This window comes from Sprattus sprattus (assembly GCF_963457725.1).
Source record: "Sprattus sprattus genome assembly, chromosome: 16".
In the NCBI taxonomy this organism is placed as follows: Eukaryota; Metazoa; Chordata; class Actinopteri; order Clupeiformes; family Clupeidae; genus Sprattus; species Sprattus sprattus.
In genome coordinates, this window is record NC_137914.1 from 4,750,535 (window position 1) to 4,771,981 (window position 21,447).

General features: G+C 42.8%; 1 protein-coding gene across 1 annotated transcript; it reads left to right on the forward strand.

The window, feature by feature from the left end:
* Positions 1 to 1,495: 1,495 nt before the first annotated feature.
* moxd1 (monooxygenase, DBH-like 1) lies at positions 1,496 to 19,969 on the forward strand (the record flags this gene model as incomplete). The annotated part of the gene is made up of 12 exons (XM_080854476.1): positions 1,496 to 1,759; positions 3,114 to 3,260; positions 4,334 to 4,501; positions 5,295 to 5,378; positions 9,285 to 9,464; positions 9,985 to 10,087; positions 10,316 to 10,482; positions 11,004 to 11,195; positions 12,654 to 12,713; positions 15,583 to 15,725; positions 18,429 to 18,597; positions 19,742 to 19,969. The coding sequence occupies 12 exons, from the start codon at positions 1,496 to 1,498 to the stop codon at positions 19,967 to 19,969; spliced, it is 1,905 nt and encodes a 634-aa protein (XP_080710602.1).
* Between the last annotated feature and the right edge of the window lie 1,478 nt (positions 19,970 to 21,447).

The following is a 21,447-nucleotide window of genomic DNA, read 5'->3' on the forward strand; positions in this document are numbered from 1 at the left end:
CGGTGTTGAAAGTGGGGTTTCCCATTTTCATAAAAGCTACAGGTGTGGGTTTGTGTGTTTGCTTGTGAATGTGTTTGTTTGTGAATGCGTTTGTTTGTGAATGTGTGTGTGTGTGTGTGAATGTGATGGTATCTGCCACCTTTTTCATCTTTGCTCAAAGTCTATCAGCACTTTACTTTTGACGACAGAAAATACACACTGCAGATCCACAATAACTCATCATGAGTACATCAAATGGCTGGTTATTTGACTAGTAGTAGAACGTCATGGGGTCTATGGCATTAAGTAAAGGTTTTCTTGAGAACTGGAGGTAGCATCTAGCAGGTTGATGAAATTGCACAATGAAGCTAATTTTCCATAGGCTTAAGCAAATTGGCGATCAAAAGCTCTGAATCTCTATGTTGTAATATCTCCAATGTAATTGTACCTCCAATATTAAGCTGTCATAATTTCTCAAAATTCATAATTGGGTGCATTGTTGTATTAGATCTGGTCAGACTGCATTAGGTGGACCCCAACAAGTCCTATCCTCAAGCTGTGCTGAGCACATGCTGTCTGGTAACAGCTTTGATTGATGTATCTCCTGTCCTCTTCTGTCTCCCACTCCAGGCAGCAGGCACGTGCACAGATAGACCCCCAGTGGTGCTCGAGCACATGCCCTTTGAGATGAGAAAAGTGCCCTTTCTGCTGGAGCCCATTTTTTTCTTCATTTATCAATATTTCAGAATCAAAATGTCTCTTTCTGTCATCAATTCCCCCAAAATATGTTTTGATATCTGACAGGGCATATATTTGGGTTCGTGTGAAAATATCCTACTGTGTTTTTTATATATTTATTTATTATTATTATTTCTAATTTTATAAATAATTTTGGCGATGGGTGCCCTTTTTTTTGGTTTGAGCACCTGCCCCCCAAAATGTCTGTGCACGTGCCTGCCAGGCAGTGTGTCTGAAATGCTTCAGGAGGGATACCTGCGTGATGACAAGTCACCCAAAGGGTTGTTGCGCAACTAAGTTAGCGCTGGTTTGCAATGTTTAGCCGTTTGACAAGAGCCAGTGCTGTGTGAAAGGTGCACAATTTCAAATGAGCCCCAGTCATGTAGGTACATGCTGTTACAGCACACATACATATTAAGCAGTCGCCCCTCATAACATTCTTCGAGAGTTTTGCATACAACTTGGCACCAATCAGCTTAATCACACGGTGATAACACGGTGGAAACCACTGAAATGGAGACGGATGGAGGTAAATTGACCACGAGAGTCGTGTGGGACGTGCCTCAGCAGATCAAAGAGCGAGAACACAAGTTTAGACAGTTTCTGTGGGAGGAAAAGGAAAGTGTCTCGCTTGCCGATCTGGATATCCGCGGTGGGCTCATCATCAGTTTCCAATGCAAACTAGGAAACAACACACATGCAGTTGGAAACGGCGATATTTGAATTCCTTTTCTCACCGTTTGGATTCATGTTTTTCGTTCTATAATATTACAGTAGAATGTTGGAATTGGCTTTTCTCGGCGCTTTCTTTTTATCAACAGTCCGTCTTACTTTTTCCCAAGAGACTGGATACAGACATTCCGCCGTTTTGGATGCAAATGGGAAATACCGAATAAAATGGAAATTCGACGATACAACAGTAACCTTTGAATTAGAGGTTGAAACTACCGGATACGTAGGGTTTGGGTTCTCTTCTAATGGCGCGATGGCGTTATCGGATATAGTGATTGGTGGCGTGTCCAATGGAAAACCTTACCTCCAGGTATAGTATCCTTGCCTTTATGGACCGGCCTCAATACTACTAGTTGTAACAATAGCCTATACCTGCTTCAAGTTTTGCTGAAGTAAATGAATGATCTGTGTCAAATAAATGAGATAACATACCAGATTGAATCTCTCTTGTATACTACAGTTAGAATATTTTAATCAAATGTATATAAAATGTTTATATTTTTGAGAAGTAGTTTAAATGTCTTCAGTATTAATCTACAATGTGCAAAATAATAAAAGTAAAGAAAACACTTCTCCATAAAATTGAAGGTGTGTCCAAACTTTTGACTGGTACTGTATATTAAAATGTATTATACCTATCAGTTTCTGCATTTAGTTCGACCATCCTTAAAACCATTAGGCAGATGGGTAGACAAATAGACAAAGCTAACTTTCTCAAGTGCAACAGAGACCGGCAAAGGATTTCACATACAGCTGGAGATATGTATTCTTGGCTGCTTTCAGTGAAGTCACCACAGTGCCAGATGGTACAGGAGATTCATAGTCTATGGCATTTTTTTTTTAGGTACAGTTACTTTCCTCAGTGTGTCAGCACCTTTTTCATTGGGAACATTCATTATTTACTGCATATAGCACAATTGGGCCTTTGTGGTGTCAAGATGCCTTCATCGTCAGCGTAGTCAAGATCCTAAGATAATGCAGGTCTTTTTGGCCCAAGTTTCTGAATGATCTTTGTTTATCGCTGCTAAATTAATCGCACATCTCAGTCTTAATGCTAAACGCAAAACCAGAAAAGGTTTCAGGCTGTTGGTACAGTGAAAGGCTCAGATCTTGTTTATAAGAAAAGTTGTATCCCTGCATTATTTAGCAGGAAACTGCCCTGCGGTAGACCTGGACTTAGATCTGAGCATGCCTATGCTGTGCTAAGCATCAAAGATTCAAGGGGAAGAGTGACACCACTTTACATCTCTGCGCTCTATATTTAGCACATTTAATTTGCACACTTCCGGAGATGAAAACCACCGTCAACCCTGTGCAAATAAAGAGCTCAAACCAAAAAGAGTAGCCATCAAATTAAAAAAAAAAAACAGTTCACCTATTTCCGCCAACGGAGACTCAACTTTATAGATATACAAATGTAAAGCCTCCCATCTTTAACAGCAAAGTTGATTTTCACAAGAAATTAAACCAAACATCCACTTCAGCATGCACCTTCCAGTTTGCTTGATAATAATAATAATAATAATAATACAACTTTATTTAGCACCTTTCATGCAAAAGAATGCAGCTCGAAGTGCTTTATTTATGAACGGTGAGCATCTGTCTTTAGGGGAAGGCTTGGCACAGGTCAAACGTACACTGCTTGACCTGCATGCTTCCAACAGGATTATTTTGCTGACCCCAGCAGAAAGGTTCACAGAGACGCAGAGCAGAGCTACAGGCTTGCGTACGGGACGGAAAACGCCACCCACACTCTCCTGGCATTCAGCAGGGACCTCATCACTTGTGATCCGAACGACAAAGATATAACGGTATGTGTGGTGGTCTTTGGTTGGGGGATGCTCTTGAATTGTGTGTGTAAAGTAATTAATATGCATTGACTGTTATTCTTTTTTTTTTTTTTTTTTTAATTTTTTGTATCTAATTGCTAATTACAAATACAAACATATATATCCAAAATATTTACTCATGAAACTTATAAGTTAATATGGTCTGAGTGACAGAGGCCTGTTTTAAATGGGGGATTTGAATGTTTGTTTTACCTTTGATCAAACGCTGTACTGTTCTACAGCCTCTGTGTCTCTCTGTACTCCCTCACTCTATCCTCTTCATCTCCCTCACTCTATCCTCTTCATCTCCCTCACCCTATCCTCTCTATCTTCCTCACTTTATCCTCTTCATCTCCCTCACTCCCTCCTCTCCATCTTCCTCACTCTATCCTCTTCATCACTCTATCCTCTTCATCTCCCTCACTCCCTCTCTATCTTCCTCACTCTATCCTCTTCATCACTCTATCCTCTTCATCTCCCTCACTCCCTCTCTATCTTCCTCACTCTATCCTCTTCATCACTCTATCCTCTTCATCTCCCTCACTCTATCCTCTTCATCACTCTATCCTCTTCATCTCCCTCACTCTATCCTCTTCATCACTCTATCCTCTTCATCTCCCTCACTCTATCCTCTCTATCTTCATCACTCTATCCTCTTCATCTCCCTCACTCTATCCTCTTCATCACTCTATCCTCTTCATCTCCCTCACTCTATCCTCTTCATCTCCCTCACTCTATCCTCTTCATCACTCTATCCTCTTCATCTCCCTCACTCTCTCCTCTCTATCTTCATCACTCTATCTTCTTCATCTCCCTCATTCTATCCTCTTCATCACTCTATCCTCTTCATCTCCCTCACTCCCTCCTCTCTATCTTCATCACTCTATCCTCTTCATCTCCCTCATTCTATCCTCTTCATCACTCTATCCTCTTCATCTCCCTCACTCTCTCCTCTCTATCTTCATCACTCTCTCCTCTCTATCTTCATCACTCCCTCCTCTCCAACACTGGAGAGAATTATACTCTGTGTTTCTGTGTGTCCCCATGTCTCCCAGGCCAGCACGGTGCGTGTGATCTGGGCCTACCATGAGGAGGACGTGAGGCCCTCGGGGCCCATGTACCACGGAGTGAACCGGGGAAGGAAGAGTCTGCGACTACTAAATCCAGGAAGTGCTGCTGCTGCTCCCCTCGGATCTGCGTCTTTTGACCTGCAAAATGATCACGTAAGTCAGCACCTTGGGAAGCACAGGCCCCTTATATATTCACCCAGTAGGCAGTTAAAGCACAAGTCCCTTATATATTCACCCAGTAGGCAGTTAAAGCACAAGTCCCTTATATATTCAGTTAAAGCACCAGTCCCTTATATATTCAGTTAAAGCACCAGTCCCTTATATATTCAGTTAAAGCACCAGTCCCTTATATATTCAGTTAAAGCACCAGTCCCTTATATATTCAGTTAAAGCACAAGTCCCTTATATATTCCCCCTGTAGGCAGTTAAAGCACCAGTCCCTTATATATTCCCCCTGTAGGCAGTTAAAGCACAAGTCCCTTATATACGCAGTTAAAGCACAAGTCCCTTATATATTAAGTTAAAGCACAAGTCCCTTATACAGTATATTCACCCGTAGGCAGTTAAAGCACAAGTCCCTTATACAGTATATTCACCCGTAGGCAGTTAAAGCACAAGTCCCTTATACAGTATATTCACCCGTAGGCAGTTAAAGCACAAGTCCCTTATATATTTCCCCGATAGGCAGTTAAAGCACAAGTCCATTATATATTCAGTTAAACCACAAGACCCTTATATATTCAGTTGAAGCACAATCCCCTTATATATTCAGACCAGTAGGCAGTTAAAGCACAAGTCCCTTATATATTACCCCGGTAGGCAGTTAAAATGGAAGAACAATTAATGACTTGATGATCTTTACCCAGAGATTCATAGCAACATATTTGGGAATGACTAGAATCTCTGTCCATATCTACTTTTTTGTGTTGCTGTTTCTTTAAGACAGGTGCCTGTGCCTTCAAAGGACACAACGTACTGGTGTCAGATATTTAAAATCCCAGAGGTCCAGAAGAAGCATCACATAATTAAAGTAAGTCAACCAACAATGCCATTAAACTGATCTTAATATAAATATAAACTATACATTTACAGTTACAGTACATTGTATCCTAAAGCTGTTTTAATCCATGCAGTGATACTGTACGTGCTATATGTTGTTTAATTGCACATATAAATACTTTAACCTGTCCACAAGAGCAGGTGTTTTGTGAAATATGAAGCAACACAACCCATGTAATGTTCATCGCAGGTGAGACATGAGGCTTGTTTTGTTCAAAGGCTATTCATGAGGTCCCCGGGACTGCCAGTGGCCTTTGTTGATTCGAATGATTTATCTGCCTGTCGGGCCTCGCCCTGTCATTATACAGGAGCCTCAGATGTGTGATCTCAATCCCCTTAGTCCTCCCAGTCATCTGATTCTCACCTGTAGTTAGTTTAAAATGACATGCTCCAAAAGCATAATTAAAGCAGCTTCCAAAACAAAACATTGAAGTAAAAACACTGCTTTGAAATATGATTTAATTAGACGAATGAAAGGTGTTTCGGCTAGGCAAAAATAAATGGCACACCGCAAAGTGATAGACTGGTCCTCCCTCCAGCTTTCCCCTTTGATCGAGTGACAGACGTGTACCAGAGCCACCCACACAATCACAGAACAGCTAAAACAGACTACAGATCCACTGGAATCCACTGGTCTTCATTATCGTTTTGATTTTGATATCAGATTTGCTTTCTATGCTGTGGTTCATGTGTGAAGGTGAGTGTGCGTGTGAAGGTGAGTGTGAGTGTGTGTGTGTTTGTGTGTGTGTGTGTGTGTGGTTTGTGTGTAGATGGTCCAGTAAACGTCCTGGGCAGGCCCCCCTGGCATAACTGAACAGGCAAGCCAAACAGATTTACTTCAGCTTTTATCGCTGGCATGTTCTAGGACTCCGTCCAGTCCTGGGCCTACTGAATCATTACCCGTACACATACACACACACACACACACACACACACACACACACACACACACACACACACACACACACACACACACACACACACACACACACACACACACACACACACACACACACACACACACACACACACACACACACCATCCTCAATGGCACCCTTACCCCCAGTCTGAAACAAAAGCCCCCTTTTAAACAGAGATTCCGCTGTACTGCCGTTAAGAAGACCCCTCAATATGCTGCCTTCTCTTCTTTCCACTGAACCAAACACAATGCCGCCCCAGTGTGTCCTTTTAGATAGCCTGCCGTCGTTCCAGAAACAGACGCGTGACTTTTAACCCTAGCGTCTATAATGCCGCATTTGAGACCACTTGGAAATATTTCGAACTCGGAAAAATGTACTAGAGAAACTCTGACTCATAAACTCTGCGAAAAAAATTCCCTTGGAATTCAGTGAGGCACATAATTTAATCAATGTAACGTTTTAAGCGATATTGCGACAAAAGTTTAAAAACCTTTTTAAATGTGTGAGAAGATGCCTGAACAAGCTAAAAGTCTTTCATAATTATTGATGCCCAGCATTACTGTGCTTGTATTTGGCTCGAACACATTAAAGTCGGACCCTGGAGATATCATGTTGGACATTCCGAATTCCGAGTTGTTTTGAATGCACAAAAAAGCTATATTGGAAATGAACTAACCTACCTATTACTTTCAGAAACAGTGACAGGTAAACTTAGTGTTGGCGGGCTCTTGCAAACCGTGCACATGTATAGCTATGTTCATCATGTACAACACGTTTGTGCTTATCATGTCGGATTCCTGATCTGACAACACATAGACATGCTTCCTTTTGGGTAGCTGCTAGGCTGTGTCACACCCCCTCTCCGCCATACTGGTTCTCCCTTTTAAACAGCTGTCAATATGGCTCTGCGACTACCTTCCCTGCCAGCTTAAAAACGGAAACAACAATGCCCCCCCTCGGACCAGTTATACAGACTGGCGAGGCAGAATAAAAGCGTGACATACAAGCCTTGAACAGGCTGTCTAAAAAGCTCATAAGTGAAAGACTATCATTGAGTCAATGTGAGGGTGATCCTTCTTTTTTTGAATAGGTTCCCTGGTTTCTCTCTCTCTCTCTCTCTCTCTCTCTGTGTCTCTCTCTCTCTGTCTCTCTCTGTGTCTCCAACTCCATTTTTTATATGTGTCTGTCCATGTGTCTGCTGTCTTGGTTGCAAAGTGTCTCAAACTGTCTCTGAACCACAGGCAGTTATGCATTACATCATAACAGCAGGAAATAAGTTTGATTCAGCCTGTGTCTCCCATTTGTCGGACCATGTGTTTAATGGTCACTTAATTGGGACAGGAAAATACATGTGCAGTCGCCTAGTCTGATACCGTCATGTTCTATATACGGTTTAGATTGTAACCCATCTCAAAATATGGAAATGTTGTTATTATTGTAATGCAGGAAACTTGTGGCTGCGGTACAGTGTTTTTTGTAATCTGTTAAAAATGTGTTCAGACCCAGAAAGTATTGTCTTGTCAATAAACTACAAAACAGGAACAGCTAAATTCCTTTTGGCGCTGGCATCTACACATTTTCTAACCAGATGTGGGATGTCTGTGTATGTGTGTGTTTATGAAAGAGGAACAGTGGAACCGGACAGGCCAAGAGAAAGAGAGAGAAAGAGAGAGAAAGAAACCCTGTTTTTGGCATCTGTTCTGTGTAACATCAGTGAATGGCCCATTCACGGAATGTATGTGTTTCACCAGCCATCTGCATTGTTGAACTGGATTCTGCTTTTAAGTATCCCATTATTTACACAGTGTGCTATTGTTTATTTTACTCTCATAAATCAGCCTTAAGGCACCCAAAAGATGCACTAGCCAAAAGGTTCCTTAAGTGGGGGTGCCCCCCCCCCCCCCCCCCCCCCCAGGCAGGGTACGGAGGAACAGCAAGGGGGGGGTTGATGGTGGAAAAACAGAACAAGAACCCTAAATACCCAAGCACTGGTCAATTTAAGTATGGCAGTGCTCTTGCAGCATAGTACCTTACACTAACCACTTGGTGATGAAGGACAGCATGCCTAGTTGTTAATACAACAGACATGCACCTAACACGAACCGATCCAAATAATCGAAGGATGCATAGCCAACCACAAAAACATATTTGATCCAGCCAGATTTGGTCCATTTTAAACAAGAATTCTGATCAACCAACTTCATTGTATGTATGTTTCACTGCATTGTATATATATGTTTTACTTTGATTGAAACTGTATAGATGTAGAAATAATGTAAAAGAAAAGCAATGCAATAGCTGGGGGGGGGGGGGGGGGGTACGTTGCACGGACTTCATACACAAGTGTGTTTGTAAAATGCAAATAAAAAACATGGAAAACAACTTGGTTTTCCCCCCCAAAAAAAGCTTCCTCACAAATAGTCCTATCGAATCTAAACTCAAAACATAACGGTCCCACTATCAAAACAAGATCATAAAGAGGGTGAACGAGAGGAATGTTTCAATATTTATCTAATGGTTAGAGGCTATGTCGTAGTCCTACTTCCTGATGTTTGGGAAGAGAGCCTCCCACTGCGAGGTCAGAGGTCACTCAGTGGGAGATGGGTTTTATTTGGGATTTCAGTTCAAACAGGAGACCCACTGAGTGGAACAATAAAAATGAAAAAATAAATAGTGAAAAAACACGACAGAAGAAAATACTTCCCTTTCCAAAAACTGGGTTGGGTTGTAAAAATCCTGTTTCTTGTTTATTTTATTATTCTTTCTGTCATTCCTCTCACATTTGTTTTCTTGCTCTGGATCAAAATAGAACTTGTGGATGTTACGCTTGTGGTGCTGATCGTCTGGTCTGTGTAATATTATGCGTATCAGTGGGGGGCTTGGAGAAAATAAGAACAACTGATATGTGTATTTTTCTATTAGCGCTCATGCTTGCTCTTCTTTCCGCTCCCGGCAGATCGAGCCCTTGATCCAGAGAGGCCATGAAAACCTGGTCCACCACATTTTATTGTACCAGTGCAATAGCAGCCTCGACGAGACTGACCTGAAGAGAGGACATGAGTGTTTCCATCCAAATATGCCAGATTCCTTCATGACGTGTGAGACTGTTGTCTTCGCCTGGGCGATCGGTGGTGAGGTTTGTGATCCGTCATACTGTTAGGTGAAAACTCACTCAAGTTACCTCAGGACTCCTGTTCCTGCTTACATAAGCACATGTGGTACAGGAGGTAGAGAAGGTAAAGAAGGCTTTTAGTTATCAGAAGGTTGCTAGTTTCGATTCCCTGTCGAGGTGTCCTTGAGCAAGACATTGAACCCCTAATTGCTCCTGATGTGCAGTGTGCCATCAGTGTTAATGTAAAATGGTAATAAAATTGTAAGTCGCTTTGGATAAAAGCGTCTGCTAAAAGACTAAATGTAAATGTAATGTAAATGACGATTCATACAAGGTAATTATTAATACAAGGCACTTGATTAATACAATCTTAAGTCATTAACAGTGTTTCGAAATTAATTGCATCACATACTATCTTGTGCTCCATGGTTTTGCCAATGGTGGGGGAATGGTAGGGGATGAGGGAATCATTCACTCATGAGATAATACAATGGTTGTTTTTGTTCTATTTTTTTTCTCCTTTGATTTGCTCTTTATTCTGCAGGGATTTTCGTATCCATCCCACGTCGGTCTCTCCATCGGAACTTCTATAGACCCAGTTTACGTCCTGATGGAAGTCCACTATGACAACCCCACACAACAACAAGGTACTGTAAGGACAAATTCTGTCTTGTATTAGACGTACGACATATGACGGGTATACAGTACATACCAAAAATGCCATTGTGAAAGTTATGGATGAATGTTAGCATGTGTGAGTTCATAGTGGTGAAGGCGATTTGATTTGAACGAGGATGCACTATACTATGTATAAATAAACATGTAATAGCCTCAGTACACATGTTGACTGGTAACATATTTCCCGTAACTCTCAGGATTGCTGGACAGCTCTGGTCTGCGTCTGTTCTACACGCCAAAGCTGAGGCAGTACGACGCAGGGGTGATAGAGACGGGGGTGTGGGTTAGTCTGTACCACATGCTGCCCCCCGGTGTGCAGGACTACGTGTCTGAGGGACACTGCACCAGGGAATGCCTGCAAGAGGTACAAACACTCAAACTTACAAACCCTAAAGTTGCACATACACTTAATAATAGTAATAATAATAATAATAATTAATTTTATTTTTAAAGCACTTTTCATTCAAAGGAATCTCAGAGTGCCTAGTTTTATTGTTTTATTTATTTTATTTACTTAGTTTTATTGTTTACAGTTTGTAGTATTGTAACTTGGTGGGTGTATTACTACTACTGCTGTTACTACTACCGTTACTACCAAAGCCATTACAGTAGTAGCAGTAGTGGTAATAGTAGAAATAGTAGTAGTTGATGTTGTTAGTAGTAGTAGTAGCAGTAGCAGTAGCAGTAGCGGTAGCGATAGCGGTAGCAGTATCAGTAGCATTAGCGGTAGCGGTAGCGGTAGTGGTAGTGGTAGTGGTAGAAGTAGTAGTAGCGGTAGTGGTAGTTGTAGTGGTAGTAGTAGCAGTAACAGTAGCAGTAGTAGTAGTGGTAGTAGTAGTTGAAACATGTGTTTAATTTCCCCCAGTAATCTACTTCTTCTTCCAGTCCCTGGAGCATGAGATGCCAAGTGGTGTCAAGGTGTTTGCCGTCCTCCTCCACGCTCACCTGGCCGGCCGTGCCATTCGGACGCGTCACTTCCGGAACCACGAGGAGCTGAAGCCCCTGGCGTACGACGACGAGTTTGACTTCAACTTCCAGGAATTCCTGCCCCTGAGCAAGGAGAGGCTGCTTCTTCCTGTGGGTACCGGCCTGCTATGTGTGGTGTGTGTGTGTGTGTGTGTGTGTGTGTGTGTGTGTGTGTGTGTGTGTGTGTGTGTGTGTGTGTGTGTGTGTGTGTGTGTGTGAGTGTGTGTGAGTGTGTGTGTGTCTGTGTGTGTGTGTGTGTGTGTGTGTGTGTGTGTGTGTCTGTGTGTGTGTGTGTGTGTGTGTGTGTGTGTGTGTGTGTGTGTGTGTGTGTATGACCAAGGAGAGGCAGCTCCTGCCTGTGGGTACCGGCCTGCTGTCACCTTCCGCAGATTTTTTAGAAGACAAATGTTGAAATGTCCTACGGACAGGGAGTATCATCTTTACAGGGAGAGAGGAGGTGTGTGTGTGGTGTGTGTGTGTGTGTGTGTATAATTACTAAGACGTTTGAAATGGTAGCAACCTGCTTCTCATTTACTAGTTTTGAACAGAGTTGCTTCTTTTCTTTTTTTCCCTTTTTTTTGCGCGTTCATTTGGTGTACTGTTTTTAAAGGTCAGCCTTGTAAAAGGAAAGGCTGGAGGGCAACAATAAGAGAGAGAGAGAGAGAGACGGAGCAGGAGAGTCAGAAAAACAAGACTAGAGGTTTACTCACAAGCCACAGCATGTTACCACTCCTTCTGAAATAATAATACCCCTAAAAATGACTACAGCAGCAAACAGCTATGTGGGAGCCAAGCACCATAGCTCAATCTGACACTCCCACCGCCCAGGCAGCCATCAGGAAAACAATGCAAAGTGCCTGAGACAAATGTTTTCAGAGTCACTGCGAAAACATCACTGCGCTGTTGAGATCAGACTCATGCTTGTATTTATCGGGCAAAAAATATAGTTTAAAATGATCCCATCGCAGTCAGTGGGGTGAAACGTCTGGCAGGTGCACAATTAGGATTTAATGATTTACACCAAAACACACCTCACGTGTTAAGCATTTAGGACAACATCATGCAAAAGCATTAAAAAGTTGTCAGAAGGCAGCATTGAAAGGGCATGGCTATTTTTTTTTGGTCCAAACTGGCGGACCCTATAGGTCCTATGCAAAGTTTCACAAATGAACAACAGAAGTGAGACGCACCATATGTAGGGATGATTGATGATCTTTTTTTTCCAGATTTTTTTTTTGGCTAAAAAAGGCCAAGCCAAAAACCAAAGTCATATTATGCCCCGACCCCAGCACAACCAGAGTAATGAGACAGAGATGAAACACTATTTTGAGCCAAATAATTAAAATAATGGGCTACTTTAGCCTTTCAGTGGTTCTACATTGATGTTTGAGGGTAGACCCTAATACTAGAAAAAGTATTATTTAGACCGCATCAGTGCCCTACTTTTGTGCAATTGTGGAATAAATATCATGGGTTACCTATCCACAGCAGAAGTGTCCCAACAAGAAGGATACATTTTAGTTTTTAGTAGTGTTTGTTTTAATGACTATTTTTTCCTTCTGTTTGCAGGGTGATAACCTAATTACAGAGTGCAAGTACAACACGAAGGGCAGAGTTAATATGACATGGGTAAGTGAAATCTGTACTGACAGCCATTCCCACGAACATCACATTATTTGCATCATCCCTACATGATATTAAGTTATTGTGTGTAGTCTTCATGTGTTTCCATGAGGTAGCCTTTATTGTATATTCATTCAGCCAAATGTTTGTGTGAAACACTTAACAAACTCCTTTTGTGTGAAAGCTGAAGCATGGCTGTTTGTTATAACATTAGTTGATGGTTTAACATATGTAAAGATCTCATGTACACCATCTCCATGGTTGTATTTTTTGACTACCCACTGGATGCTATCAGACATCATTCACTGCTTTAGCACCCCTGGTTATTACAACACTTGACAAATATTGTAATTGAACCGCTTGTATTGCGTAACAACACGAAAGATCAACACAGTTGAATTATAAAACACCTACACAGGTTCCTTGAAGTACAGCATGTAGCGCACATGTAGTGAGACCCGGCAGCCACTGTGAAGGCCGGCCAAGAGGCCAGCTTCTCGGCCGATCCTTTCAGACATATGTGTTAAAACGCCTGTCTGTTCTTGGCTGAACAATCTGTCTGCAAACACCGAGCCCTGGGAACCCAGATAGATGAGTGTGTGTGTGTGTATGTGTGCCTGTGTGTGTGTGTGTGTGTGTGTGTGTGCCTGTGTGTGTGTGTGTGTGTGTGTGTGCCTGTGTGTGTGTGTGTGTGTGTGTGTGTGAGTGTGTGTGTCTGTGTGTGCCTGTGTGTGTGTGTGTGTGTGTGTGTGTGTGTGTGTGTGTGTGTGTGTGTGTGTGTGTGTGTGTGTGTGTGTGTGTGTGTGTGTGTGTGTGTGTGTGTGTGTGCCTGTGTGTGTGTGTGTGTGTGTGTGTGTGCCTGTGTGTGTGTGTGTGTGTGTGTGTGTGTGTGTGTGTGCCTGTGTGTGTGTGTGTGTGTGTGTGTGTGTGAGTGTGTGTGTGTGTGTGTGTGTGCCTGTGTGTGTGTGTGTGTGTGTGTGTGTGCCTGTGTGTGTGTGTGTGTGTGTGTGTGTGTGTGTGTGTGCCTGTGTGTGTGTGTGTGTGTGTGTGTGTGCCTGTGTGTGTGTGTGTGTGTGTGTGTGCCTGTGTGTGTGTGTGTGTGTGTGTGTGTGAGTGTGTGTGTCTGTGTGTGCCTGTGTGTGTGTGTGTGTGTGTGTGTGTGTGTGTGTGTGTGTGTGTGTGTGTGTGTGTGTGTGTGTGTGTGTGTGTGTGTGTGTGTGTGTGTGTGTGTGCCTGTGTGTGTGTGTGTGTGTGTGTGTGTGCCTGTGTGTGTGTGTGTGTGTGTGTGTGTGCCTGTGTGTGTGTGTGTGTGTGTGTGTGTGTGTGTGTGTGTGTGTGTGCCTGTGTGTGTGTGTGTGTGTGTGAGTGTGTGTGTCTGTGTGTGTCTGTGTGTGCTTATAAAGCAGCCTGCAGCTCCTGGCACTCGCTCTCACAGACACTTCAAACGAACAAGTTACTGAAGCCAGTCGCCGCCAAAAAAGAACCTAGAGTTCGCCTTCTGCAGACACTTTTTTTTGGCTTCATAAACTGCAACGCCAGTTTAATAAATGCGATTCTGGAAATGCAACAGACAGAAAATATGTTGTTATATCGCTCAGTGAGCTGAGAGAAATGAGGTCAACAGGAGTTCAAGGCCGTTGCAGTGGAGGCAGTGATTTCATACTGTTAGATATTAAGGAGTGATTTCATACTGTTAGATATTAAGGAGTGATTTCATACTGTTAGATATTAAGGACAATAACAGCAACAGCAAACATCATTTGACTTAGACGAATAAATAAAAACCTCATAATTCATAACGTGACTGAAAGGAGTGGAGAAGAATGGGCCTTTTGGTTAAACTCTTATGATGAGTCACAAAGCAAGGCCACACTTACTGTAAACACAAACGTTTGGTGTGTTTGAATATGGCATGTGATAAGACCAGACTTGTGTCAGTCTGTTTAATGTCCTTTGTTTGTTTCCATTGGTTACGGAAGCCTCTCGCCTCTCATCAAACAAAGCTGACCGCTTGCATTCAGAGTTTGGCTAAGGGCTTCAGATCTCACAGCTGTGTATTACTGAGGACTCCAATGTGTGTCACATTAGCTCCTACCGAAGAACTACATATTTTTTTACTAGGTAATGCGATATAAAACCCACTTAATGTCAGTATAAAAGTAAGCCACGAACACTCCTGAAAAGATACTGTACTGTTGATGGGAATACATTGTATGAAGACACATATGTTTGTTTCTATCTATCAGTGTACCTTTGTGTATTTATAAAATCTAAAATCTGTTCATTATGGCTCCAGATAGCGTAGCTACGGAGTCGCTTACTGTGTTAGCATGTGTCCCAAATCAAATCAAATCAAACTTTATTTGTACGGCGCATTTCATACACGAAGGTAACACGATGCGCCTCACAGTAGGAAGGAAAGAAAAGGGGGGAGGGGGGGGGGTACAAATACTTGTAAAGAGACACGGATAGAAAAATACGTAAAACGTAACATAGATGTTAGATACCAGGGAACCACACATGATACCAGGGCACCACATTAAAGGTTACATAAATGTTAATTAAATACATTTTACAGATTACAAAACACTTTTAAAGAGACACAGATTTTGCTAGAGAAAATCAACAGCAAATGATGTACTAACAACACTGGCACCGTAAAGGACTACTCAGCACGGTTATCATCATACTAAGAGATCCTAAGAGTCCAAGGCTAATGCCATCTGTGATGAAGGCTAATGCTATGTGTGATGAAAACTAATGCTATCTGTGATGAAAACTAATGTCAATGCTATCTGTGATGAAGACTAATGCTATCTGTCTGTGTGTGTGTGTGTGTTTGTGCGTGTGCGTGTGTGTGTGTGTGTTTGTGCAGGGAGGCTTGAGCACCAGAGATGAGATGTGTCTGTCCTATCTGCTGTACTACCCCAGGATTAACCTGGCCAGGTGCGAGAGCCTGCCAGAGATCAACGGACAGCTCAAGTTCATTGGAGTCAAAGAGATCCAGCTGCCCGTCAGGTAAGTAGCAGCGCTTATAGGAGCAGTGGTGTAGTCCAGGCTATACGCAGGTATACGGAGTATACCCACTTATTTTTCAGTCAGCATTGCGTGTACCCACTTCTCAAAAGAGGGGGTTTATCCTGTGCTGTATGGGCTGATTCAAAATAAAATAAGAGTATACCCACTTCTCCAGGGACCAACACACCACTGCTTAGGAGTGATGTGTCCCACAGACCACTGTCCCACAGACCACTGTCCCACAGACCACTGTCACACAGACCACTGTCCCACAGACCACTGTCCCACAGTGAGTAAGACAATGGTAAATCCAGACCAATCGTTTCATGGGTGATAGTGTGTAAGGCAACAGTTTCATGCATAGTTCCATTTTATCTGTTGGGACATTGTGTATAGTAGAAAAAGTATAAAGGAGCTGAACATCTGATCAGCACCAGTTGGAAGGTTAGCACCAAATAACTGTATCATGCTAGCATGTAAAACTGTCCTACATTGAAACATAGGGCTTGACCAGATTTTTTGACACAGTATCATCAAGTACACTCACTTGTAGCTTAGCTTAGCTTAGCTTTGGCTTTAGCGTCTCTGACCTGCTATTATTCTGGGGTCATTGTGTCACCTTGACTTACTCCAAAACCAACTGCCTGATACATAAAGCTGACATCGGTAAAGCTGACATAATTTGTATAGCCATGGATGATTTTAAAATAAAATAAAATAATGTCTTTGAAAGATGTACAATGTCGTACAATGTTTTTTCTTTTCTCTTCAAACTAGACGTCTTGTACTTGTTTCAATAGAGTGTATCATCTCTTCTGGAACAGGCTGGTTCTGAAAAGCCTGCCAAGTGTGTGTCTCAGCTGTGTGTTCACGTAAACTCAGTGTTGTGCTATAGGCCACTGTGGCTAAATGTATCGTCTTGTTTTGTTTAAGTTGCTCGACTTGTTTGTCCTCGTAAAATGTGTCAGTGGTAATAAAAGCACTAAAGAATTTGTGCCAGGGGACACAACAGGCTTAACATCTCTATAGTATAGGCGCTCATATTTATGAAAGCCGTAATCAAGGCCATGTTGAATTCATGCAAGCTTAAAGTGTGTTCTGCCAGACCAAAAATAGAATGAAAGGAAGAAGAATGAGACATACAGTACATATTGAATTTATGGCATTTTGAACCCGGCACTGTTTTCTGAGTCGTGTAGGAGGTTCAATTAATTTTGCTCCAAGGACTCAAATAACTATTCACTCTCTCTATCTGTCACTCAATGCACACACACACACACACACACACACACACACACTGAAGGGGGTCTGTGTCTGTGCTGATGGGGGTCTGTGTCTGTGCTGATGGGGGTCTGTGTCTGTGCTGATGGGGGGTCTGTGTCTGTGTCTGTGTTGATGGGGGTCTGTGTCTGTGTTGATGGAGGTCTGTGTCTGTGTTGATGGGGGTCTGTGTCTGTGCTGATGGAGGTCTGTGTCTGTGCTGATGGAGGTCTGTGTCTGTGTTGATGGAGGTCTGTGTCTGTGCTGATGGAGGTCTGTGTCTGTGCTGATGGAGGTCTGTGTCTGTGCTGATGGAGGTCTGTGTCTGTGTTGATGGGGGTCTGTGTCTGTGTTGATGGAGGTCTGTGTCTGTGTTGATGGAGGTCTGTGCTGATGGGGGTCTGTGTCTGTGTCTGTGCTGATGGGGTTCTGTGTCTGTGCCAAAGGGTCCTATTTGGTCTGTTGGTTTGCCAGCAGACTGTGTTCACTCGCTGTGCCAAGAAAGCTCAGCTTCTTTTGTTGCTCCCTGCAAGGAATGAAGGGGATTTGTGGAAGGTCAGGCAAGGCCACTCTAAACAGATTTAGTTACAAAGCCCCTTTTTTCACTCCACTACAAGCACACACACACACACTAGTGCAGGCAAACAGAAGCAAACACACACACACACACACACACACACACACACACACACACGCACAAGATACCTTTAATGTCATGGAGGATCTAGCGCCATTTTTTTTCAGTCAAAGCACATGGTCTTTTTTCCGACTAAGTGTTGTGTCACACACACACATACACACACACATACACACACACACACACACACACACACACAGCACAGACACTTCCATTTTAAATGACAAATGAAGCAAGGGTTTTTAGGGTAACAGAGTTATCATCTGAGCAGCTTACACGCTTGGATGTATTCACTTCAGTTGTTCCCCTCAGTATTGTGGCAGACCCGGCAGGTTGTGTAGAAACTGTTCTCAGACCAGTTTCTTCTGCGGATAGTACATCAACAGTTGCACATACGTGTTGTTCACCGTATGTACAAAACTAAATTAATGTGCATTAGTAAGTTAGTCCTTTCCCCTCTTTCAGGGCATTTGTTTGTTTGCTGCTGCAACTGCTTCAACTGCTGCTGCTGCTGCATCAAGCGGCACATACAGTACCAGTCAAAAGTTTGGACACACCTTACATTTTTTTGAGAAGAGTTTTCTTTACTTGTATTATGTTCTACATTGTAGATTGAAACTGACAACATTTAAACTACGAAAGGACACATATAGAATGATGTTCTAAACAAAAAAAAGTGTTATCTAAATGAGAAGGTGTGTCCAAACTTTTGACTGGTACTGTATACATTTTCTGTTGTACGCCGTATGTACGAAACAAGTAAACGATCGAACCTAGGTAAGCCGTGTTTCCTGTTTCCATTTCAGGACTTGGCCATTTGTCATCAAGAGTCCAAAGAGATACAGCAACCTCTCGTTCACCGAGGCCATGGACCGGTTCAGATGGTCCAAGAAAAGAGGGAAGGCCTTCAACGAGGTGGTGCGGCAGCTGCCTATGAACGTGCGCTGCTCCAAGTGGGGTCAGGACGAGTGGGAGGTGGGTACAGCGGTAACATCGCCTAATCAGCTGTGCAGAGTTTTTAACTGATGCTAGTCACCTTACGTGGAGGAGAATGGTGGCGACGGATCGAGGTCATTATGAAGCTGGGGGGGACTGGCTTCAGTAACTCGTTTGTATAAAGTGTGTGTGAGAGTGAGTGCCATTGGCTGCAAACTGCTTTATAAGCACACACATACACACACACACACACAAACACACACACAAACACACACACACACACACACTCACATACTCTCAGAAATACAGAGATTTCCTGTTTGTTTTTCTCAATTTTGGAAAGATAATTCAATCATGAAGGCATTGAGTACACAATGTAAATCATGTGTTTTGGGCAATGAACAATTCAGAGACATATTACAACTCTTTACCACCACCAGTCAACACATTCACCACACATTTATTGTTGGATTGTTTCGGATTCACACCCTATTTCACACCCTCCCTTCTTTCCTCTCTCTCTCCTTCTCTTTCTCTCTCCTTCTCTTTCTCTCTCTCTCCCTTTTTCCCTCTCTCTCTCCCTTCTTCCACCCTCTCTCTCTCTCTCTCCCTTCTTTCCTCTCTCTCTCTCCCCCTTATTCCATCTCTCTCTCTCTTCTTCCCTCTCTCTCCCTTTTTTCCTCTCTCTCTCTCCCTTCTTCCACCCTCTCTCTCACTCCCTTCTTTCCCCTCTCTCTCTCTCTCTCCCCCTTATTCCCTCTCTCTCTCTCTTCTTCCCTCTCTCTCCCTTTTTTCCTCTCTCTCTCTCCCTTCTTCCACCCTCTCTCTCTCTCCCTTCTTTCCCCTCTCTCTCTCCCTTTTTCCCTCTCTCTCTCTCCCCCTTCTTCCACCCCCTCTTTCTCTCTCCCTTCTTTCCTCTCTCTCTCTCTCCCTTTTTCCCTCTCTCTCTCCCTTCTTCCCTCTCTCTCTCCCTTTTTTCCTCTCTCTCTCCCTTCTTCCACCCTCTCTCTCTCTCCCTTCTTTCCCCTCTCTCTCTCTCCCTTTTTCCCTCTCTCTCTCTCCCTTCTTTCCTCTCTCTCTCTCTCCCTTTTTCCTCTCTCTCTCTCCCTTTTTCCCTCTCTCTCTCTCTCCCTTTTTCCTCTCTCTCTCTCTCCCTCTCTCTCTCTCTCTCTTTCTGCCACAGATTCAGGGCATGATAGTGTCTCCTCCAGAAGTGACGCGTGACTCCAGGCCCACGCCAACCCTCTGTAGCCCCCGGAGCAGAGTTTCTTCCTCCTCCTCCTCCTCATCCTCCTCCTCCTCCTCCTCCTCCTCCTCCTCCTCCTCCTCGTCCTCACAACTCCCTGCGCTGACAACTCTCTTCTACTGCTGCTGTCTCTTGTCCTCAGCACTGCTCTGCCCAAGCCTTTAACCGTGGTTTGGCCGCTGTAGTCTATTAACGTGGCCAGTTACAGTAAACACATAGAGTTTGGGGGAAGCACTGCCATAGGGAAATCACAGTCAAATCTGGGAAATATGACTCTCAACTCACTTTAGTCAGATGTTTCCTGACCTGTTTCTACAAAAGCAGATTAATCGGGATCACAGAGTTGAACTGCTTACCGTATGAAAAAAATCATTTAAGCTAATGCTGTTATTCATTATTATTTTTGCATTTATTTACATATTTTTGCATTTATTTACAATGTAGATGGGCATTTTTTAACTTTGCATTTAGTTGATAGAAGTCAGATGAGTAGCTGGAAAACTACTTAAAGCTAATCTTTTGGATCACCCTTTTTCATCAACATTTGTTTGTATCAACGACCCATCTATTATCATGGTCCTCGCAAGTATAGATATTTCAGTGGTCTGCAGACACAGTTTCAATTCTTTATTTTACAACTAAATAATCGTGAAAAATCAAACACAAATATATAGGTCAAAGGGAAAACATTGAAATAAACACACATTTTCTGATTTGCCAAACAAAATGTTAAATGAATGAGTTTGACAGTGTAATAATATTTTTTTGTATTCTACATGTCAGAAAAAACAATAAATGTATTTTTGAACAACTTTTGATTATTATCATTACTAAACAGTATCCACTACATTTACGATGAACCGTTTTGGTAGCACTGTTTCACCCTCCATATGAAAGATTAAATGATCTTGTCAATCACACATTTAACTTTTCATCACCTGCTATAGTCCCTATTCATCTTTCATGGTCAGTTCATGCTTGTACTGTATGTACATATATTTATGTATATATTCATTCATCATATGTGTGTCTGTGTGTGTGTATATATATATACAGTTTGTGTATGGTATGAACTAAAGAGTTCAGGGTGCTGTTAGTGTAAGGTGGTTGAGTACATGCTGAGAGAGGTGGAGAGAGCTCAAGGTGCTTTTATGTAACTCCACTGTTACGGCCATGGACTCCCTGGTACCGCACGGAACATCTCTCTCTAAGGCCCCAAGGGCCACTTATTCCGACTTACCGTGATTACACTGACTGAGAGCTGAGTGGTGCCAATGTGTTATCCAGAAAACAGTGGGAGAACGTTTTCTTCTCTCGCATTCTTGTACATTCTGTGGCTGAGGACAGACCAAGTGGGGATTTTTTATCTTATTTAGGATTCCAGGTGAAACGTGTCTCAGGTAAGTGCTGTCCTGCTGCTTGCTGGTGGTCCTCATGTGTCATGTGACGTGTACCTGAGATTGCTCACAGGCAGCGCTGAGTGATGGCCGGTGGTGCTGACGGAATCAAAGGGAGTATTTGCCTCGTTTGGAATCAGCCAGGGATTTTTATACAGTTCTTACAGTTGATTGATGTTTGATACTGTAGGAGCGGTATATGGATGAATTTTATGAATCAATGATTTGGTCGATGTCCCACAATTG